The 7,698-nt window shown below is 43.9% G+C and overlaps 1 protein-coding gene across 1 annotated transcript in view; it reads right to left on the reverse strand.

Annotated features, from left to right (window-relative positions):
• The window catches only part of PKN2 (protein kinase N2), a 55,825-nt gene extending 48,546 nt beyond the window's left edge, over positions 1-7,279 (reverse strand). The window contains 1 exon segment of the mRNA XM_030455234.1: positions 6,997-7,279. Within this exon segment, the coding sequence (XP_030311094.1) occupies positions 6,997-7,044 (48 nt within the window). The 5' untranslated portion in view covers positions 7,045-7,279.
• Positions 7,280-7,698: the final 419 nt, after the last annotated feature.

The following is a 7,698-nucleotide window of genomic DNA, read 5'->3' on the forward strand; positions in this document are numbered from 1 at the left end:
GCTTTTGATTCAAGCTCTTTAATCCATGGTTATTTAAAGAAAAAGTCAGAAATTCTCTGTTTTTTTCAGAATCAGTAAATCTCTAGTGAAGAAAATAAGGCTTAAACATATCCATAGGAACTGCAGGCAGGAAGAGCTAACTAATTTAGTCACATCCACATTGATATTTTTACCAACTTAGCCCAGTTGTCCCCGTTTGCATAATGGGCCAGGGTAAACCCCCTCTGGGTCCTGCCATATAGCTTTCATAGCCTAGACCAGACTTTCCAAGTCAACCATTTGGTCCCTGATAGCTATCTAAATATCTATAATAAAATAAAAAAAGGCCCTCGGATGCAAAAACTACAAAGGGGAAAAAAAAAAAAAAGGCAAAACAAACAAACAAAAAAGGCAAAACTATAGTTATGATAATACTTCTGGGTTTTTTCTTCCCTTGGTTGCCCAGCAGAAGCAACAAACTACACTGATGAGAGCAGTTTTGCCATCATGGTGCACAAGCTCCAGAAGTGCTCTGTACACCTCAGTATCAGCAAACATGAAAACAGGAATCACAGCTAAAGTGGACATATTGATACAAAGGACAGGAACCTGCATCTACATCTAATACCAAGAAAAACAGAAGGCATAGCCTACCCTTAAAAAACAATCAGATCAGCACTATCCACAGTTGGTGCTCCCACAACTGAGCTATAGAACCAATAATGTGAGCTCTCAGCTCATCCTATTCAGGCACTTCAATGCATTAGCCTGAATAGCTTGATATCGGCCTCTTCTATTACCCACAGTACAGCAACAGCAGAATTCCCAGCAGAGCTGCCCCATTTAGTTGAACATAAGCCTGCAACTGCACACCATCCTGTTCACCTTGTGTCTGCTCATGGCAGAACTCAGCCACATCCTCCTTACCAGCTGTCAAAAATTGCACTTGCAAAGCTGATGGATACCACAAAACTGTGCTAGTTTGACACACAACATAATTCCTGAAAGTTCAGGAAAGCACCCTGCAACCCACCATGAGATACCCACAGAACAGAACTTTGCTCCACAGGATGCATGCCCAGACTGCCATTCAGAAGTAGTTCAGTTCACTGGTGAGCTGTCAAAAGTAGTCAGTAACTGTAAAATGGCAGGAAGAAAAATGGCTAGGACTTGTGTCAGTGTGACATGATTATATTGCTGCAGTTTAAATAAACAAACTAATCAGATATAATGTTACTGTAAGGATGGGGCCCAAAGCATTTTGTTAACTAATGGTACTACTAGTTTCTGCTTCAACGTAGCACTTCTGAATCATACCTTAAAGTAACAGAAATAATAGATCCTACCCTAGAATACCAATCTTATTTATTTAAAAAAGAACCAACATCAATACAAACATGCTGCCCCCTCCCTCCCCACCCGTCCCAACACTACTGAAGAAGCTATTTGGCTTGTGCAAGGAACTGCAGACCAAGCATTAATAATTAAAACTTCAAAGTACCATACAAATGCCCATGCTACAGAGCAGTATCCCACGAGACACACTTCAGCTCAGACCATTCCTGAACACATTCGCTTAAGGGATCACACAGAGAACAGGTAGAGAAAAGAAGAGAAGCAAACAAAAAGCCTGCCATGAAGCAGTTTGTACCATTTGTAAAAGTGTTTCTAGAAAAAGCAAAAACAAAAAGCAGACTGAGATCCCTTTGCTGCATATAACACACCATAAGGCTTTGTGACTGAATCTAAGTAGAGGCCATGTAATGTCTCCAATTTGGCAAAGCTCTGAGACACTGATGAAGAGCTGCTTAATCCCATCATTAAGACCTTAAACCAGGGTTTCCCAATATAAAGAACTTGTTTATTTAGTTATTCTACTACAGATGTTAGGTTACCTCGTAATGAATGATTATTCACAATGTATAAAACTGTTCCAGCAGGGCTATTACACATGCTGTAACTAAATACATTTTTTTTACTAGCCATCACTCATAATTTATCTTGAGTTAAAATAACAGATCTGGGTCTTATAAAGACATCTGCTCTGATAAGAAAATTAAGCCAAATGTATACAAGTCTATATCATATACAAGTTCCTATCCTAATAGGCAGACTGACAGAACTTAGCAGATGAAAAAAAAACCCCAAAGCCAACCAAACCAAAACCAAACCCTCCACCCATGCACCTAACTAAAGGTATTTTAAGGACGGTTTATGTTCCACTGAGAACAGGATGTATATTTTACTAATAGAAGTTTTGAACAGAGTACTCTTTAAAGAGTAATATATATCCACAGATGGAAAAAAAAATGAAGTGCTTCCCTAAGTCCACTGCTTCTAGAAGCATTCACAGGGACCTGAGAAGACCCAAGCAGCTGTATGTACATTTTCATGTCTGAACGGCAGTAGACTAGTTCAAGATCTTTTCACCTGAATGTGACATTTTCTTGTTCTGAGGAAACAAGTGTAATTCTAAATTATTTGAGGTCAATTTATTCTAAATGAACAGTATTAGAAGGCAATCTTGCTGATGAGTGTTCAGCCTAATTACAATGTCTGTTCAAAACAGATTAATTAGGTTACATGTACCTTTTTAAGGTGTCCTTAGGCACTTGACCACAGCTAATAATAAATACCCAGTACTTTTTATCTCCAAAAAAAAGCAAGCATCATTACCTCTGTTCCAAAGATGGGAAAACTGAGACATGAGCAAGAGAAGTCATCTCCTTAATGTCACCTGGCTGACAGCAGAGCAACCAGGAATGAAATGCAGGTCTTCAGCACCCCATCTAGCAGGTTAGCCCAACACAGTGAGGTACAAGGTGCATTTATATACAGAACAATTGTATAATCTAAGACCCCACTGTCCAATTTATATCACACAGACTAAAAACATACTGAGCATTTTTCAGTCACATTCATTTTATGAATATTCTTATTTCAGATATAGAAGAATAAAACAAAAACTATACCAGATGTGTCGTCAAGTAAACATGATTCATTCACATATATTTGAGTTGTGCTATTCACCATATTAAAAAAAAACAACAAAACAAAGAGGCTTTTAAACCAATGGCTTTTAAACTTGATTCTGTCATTAAATATATGCTACAAGATCCCCAATACAGCACCTTAGGAAATGAGATGAGTAGGGCTTCCATTAAACCAAAACATTTATTAGAAAATCACTTTATTCTGACCAATACAGAAATAAAAACATTTTTGCATACATGTTATAATTTCAGTAATAATGTATTACGGCAAAGTTTGAAAAACTCATTCCAAGCAGAGCCTTTAACACTTCAGTGTGAAGCCAATGAGGGTCCATTACATAATTATTTACTTTAAGGAATAACCCAAGTTTTCTATCTTGACCAAACCATTTCATTTAAGCAAATGAAACCAAGTAATAGACTTTTTTTCCCCTCTGGAATTAAGCAGGTGTTGTTAAGGAAGCACAATTTTGTGTCAACCAAAAATTGTTGTAAGGATCTATGATAAAATTAATCCTGTAATACTAATGAGGAAAGTCTAAAGTTTAATATATTTACACCACTCACAAGAAAAGAAGTGGTATAGAACATCTATAAGTAGAAAAGTACCATCACTTTGTTTACACAAGTGATTCATTTAAATACTCTAAGTAATAATTCCTGTTACTCCAGCCACATCAATTTATTGTGCTGACATCTATCATCACTGCCAAGAAAGCACACATCTTTCTAAATACACAGTGCCTCACAAGTATTTTTTTTTAAATACTGATTCTAAAACAAAATTAAAAGATTTTATTTCATGGATGCATTATTTAACAGTCTAGAGCATCATAAATTAAAGTTTAATTTTATGAGGAAACAGAGTTGCCATTTCTACCAAGAAGCAAAGAGTTAAAGGCCTAGCAATTAACCTCGAAACAAGCACTGGAAAGGCTAGTTTACCTGCTGGACAAAGTTCTAGAAGGAAGGCAGAATTCTGGAAGGAAAGGCAACATCAGCATTACTGGTTTGTACACAAGCTCCTTTGCCCTCCTATGAAAGAACCCATACTTGAGATAAATGGAGGTAAAAAGGTAAGATGGCTTCATGTAATCTTTCAATCTTTGGTAATCAGGTAATTTTATTGGTGAAGCTACTAAAACAGAAGAAACTAAAAAAAGCATTTACTTATTGTCAAGATTATTTTATAACTACTAACTACTACTGAGGAACTAACTACTGAGGAACAAGTGTTGCATTTTTCACCTGGAACAAACTGACATGAAAACTTGCTTAGAAGAAAGAGATACTTTCCACATCCTATTAACCATCTGTGAATTGTTTCAAATAAGACATAGAAAAATGGAGAAAGTACTTTATAGAAAAAACAGGACAAAAATGTCCAGTGGATATTCGCTAGCAGAGATTTTTAAGAAACCAATCTATCGGATAAGGAGCCACCTTTCAAAATATAAAGCTATCTCTGTAGGAGAGGTACCATCTAAGGCCTATTTAAGGCCTGTTAAATTAAAACCAGTACACTTTGAAACAAGTACTTATACCACATCTCTATTTATCACTTTCTTACCAGCAGTCAGTTATTTTGCCCTTTTGTTTTTCATGTTTTCTCAGAACCCACTTCACATCCTGTTAGTCAGTAGTTGTGAAAGTTTGCCAGTCTTTGTATCAGGAGAGTACAATTGATTTGTGCCTACTGATCCACTTTTATTAACTTATTTCAAACTTAACAGTTAGCTACGTACAGCAAGCTGGAGTCTGCAGGGCTATCATAACCAAGGGCATGCAGAACATACAGTATCAAAAGCAATGTGTTCACTGACCAATATTCACTTCAGATTTCATGTCAGAATCAAGGCTGGGATTAATACTGAGCCTAGCTTGTTTTCAAGTCGGTTTTCATTAGCAAAACATCTAAACCACGTTGTTCATGATCTAGATCACCCCAGCTATGTGATGATTTTAACCCTAACTGTAGCCATGCATTCTACAACTTCCTCATCTTTGCACAAGATTGCAATATGCAAGTGAAAGCCCATTTTACATGTAAGCACTTTTTTGTTTGTTTCTTTAAGTTAGAGTTCTTCATATTGAGGAAGTTTCCTCCTGAAGAAACACGAGTGAAATGGCGTACCTTGCACTTCACTGTAGCTCCCTTTGCTTTGGGAACACACCACTGAAGTGGCTTTTACACGCAGGTATACAAAGAATAATTGAAGATTTCCCAAGAAAAATGATACTGATGCATTTGCATTCCACTGCAAACAAAACACCATGTTGCAAGTGGTTCCTCCTGATACGGAAGTTCCTTTTAAAAATGCCCTAAAGTTAACAGTTTATAAAGCTTTAACCTTCCTGGGATTTTCATGTTAAATTTGTTGCCTTTCTGTCTTGCCCAAAGAACTGTATTTATCAACACAGAATGGAAGAGACAGAGCAACCAAAGGATCTAATCTATCCTGTTTTGTTGTGTTTTTTTAAAATTAATATCACTGTCTTATCTTCCAAGGAAAAAAAAATAAATCAGCAAACCAACCCTCTCAACCCAAACAACAAAAAGACTCCCAAACAAAAAAACCCCTCTTATTTCTGTTTAATCCAACCCGCACTGTCAGTACTGCTAAGAAAATTCTGCTTTCGCTTACCTGTAACACTACCATAGTTACTTATTCACACAGCTCACCACTTCAAACAGGTTTACCAGCTTATGTATCATTGTATCAAGTTTGTATTAACATAGTGATTCTTCCTAGACACTTACGAGCCAGTGATTAAAGTTCAACATTTTAGATGGATCCATAGCCTTCAGCCATCTCATGTGCTACAATAGTAAGTTTACTGTTACATCTCTGTTGTGCCTTTTTTTTAATTGCTCAAGCAAGCACATCACTAATACTCAAGATAACAGGAAAATTTAAAATCATTTAGGAAATGGCTTCTTTTTAAAGCATATAGTTCTAATTTCAATTTGAACATTAAATTCAATGTTTTCCATTTATGGACTTCTAAGTTGGGCTAAGCGTCTAACTAATAAACTCAGGGACACATTCTTTGCCTGGTTAACCATAACTACTTGCACAGATTTAAGTGGTGTATATTTAAAAAAAAAAAAAAGGCTTCCTTTTGGACAAGGTGGAGCCAGCAGGTTGAGCTGACATTTAGAGATAAGAGAACAAAAGTGAAGATCCCAAATTGAATCCAAACCTGCGGATGACAAGCAGAAAAGTAGCAGTTCGACGGGCAATCGAAACCGTCAAACTTCAGAGCCGGAAACAACCAACCCTTGAGTTTTCAAGACCTTTCACAGTGCTGGGGAGTTGCCTGGGGTTGTTTTTTTGGAGTGACAAGAGCCCTCCCCGTGTGAAAAATAACGCTGGCCAGAGCATTTTCTCCTCCTCACCGGCTCCGAGTCCAAGGCCTACATAGAGGAAGCTGCTCCGGCTCCTGCGCGGGGCAATGTACGGGGGAAAAGCGGGACCCCGGCGCAGGTGGGGTGGCTGCCGGGAGCCTCTCCGTCCGGGGCCCTCCGACTGCCGTGCCCGGGGCGGCGGGAGGGGGGGAAGAGAGGCGAGCGCTACCAGCCCCAGCAGCGGCTCCGCCGCGCCGGCGGGAGCGGACAGCCCCGCGCTGGCGGAAGGCGCTCCCCAGCTGGCGGGGCCGCTGCCAGGGCAGGGGGCGCGGCCCGGGACAGGCCCCGCCGAAGGGACGCGGCCGCTCGGCTCGGGGAAGGAGGGAGGCGAGAGCAGACAAAAGCGGGTCGCGGCCGGCAGCGGGGTGGGGCCGTGACCGAGCGGCGGCGCCTCCACTCCCGCGGGAGAGCAGCGGGAAGAGGCCTGGGGTGGGCACGGGCTTCCGCCGCCTCCCCGGCCCGGCCGCGGGGCGGGGTGGGGTGGGCGCCCCGCGCCGCACAGAGCGGCGGGCAGGGGGCGGCGGGGCGCGGCGGGGCCGGCGGCGGCTCCGTCCTCCCCGCGAGGAAGCGGAGCGGGGCCGGGTCGGCGCCCGGAGGGACGCGGCCGCCGCTTACCTGGAGCTCGGTGAAAAGGATCTCCCTCTCAGCCGCGTTGGACGCCATTGCGCTGGGGTTTGAAGTCCGCACCTGGACGCTGCTGCCGCCGCCGCCGGCGGGGAGGGGAGCGAGGGAGGCGGGTCCGGGGCCGGGACTAAGGGCGCATCGGGGGCGGGGGGAGCGCTCCGTGCTCAAGCAGGCAGGGGGACGCGGAAGGGGCCGCTGCCGCCCCCCCTCTTTGCATGGGGGTTGCTCCGGGCGCTGGGGCGCGGTGCGGTCTGGTCGCCGCGGGGCCGCGGTGCGCTCCCCCGCCCAAGCGCGGCGCTCGGCCCTGGCAGCGCTGGGGCCGCCGCGGCTGCTGCTCCTGCGGCCGCCGCGGATGTCGCACCATTTGGCTGTCACCCTGTCGCAAAAGCGTCCCCGCTTTGCGGCGCCCGGAGCACGTGACGGGCGTGCAGGGGTGGAAGAGCGCGCTCCCTGAGGGCGGCCGGAGGCCCCCGCACCCCCTCCCTCCCCACCCCCGCCCCCACCCGCGGGCACCGCCGCCTCCGATCCGTCCTCCCCGGGTCTCCTCAGCTCCGTCCCCCCCCGGGTCTTCTCAACCCCATTCTCGTGCCGAGTTCCTCGCCGCGTTTTCCCCATTCTGTAAAGCTCCAGCGCTGGGGCTGCTGTCGTTTGCCCCTGTGGCAGCGGGAGGGGTGGGGGGGGAGCGTGTGTCCA

This window comes from Calypte anna, chromosome 8 (assembly GCF_003957555.1).
Source record: "Calypte anna isolate BGI_N300 chromosome 8, bCalAnn1_v1.p, whole genome shotgun sequence".
Classification (NCBI taxonomy): domain Eukaryota; kingdom Metazoa; phylum Chordata; class Aves; order Apodiformes; family Trochilidae; genus Calypte; species Calypte anna.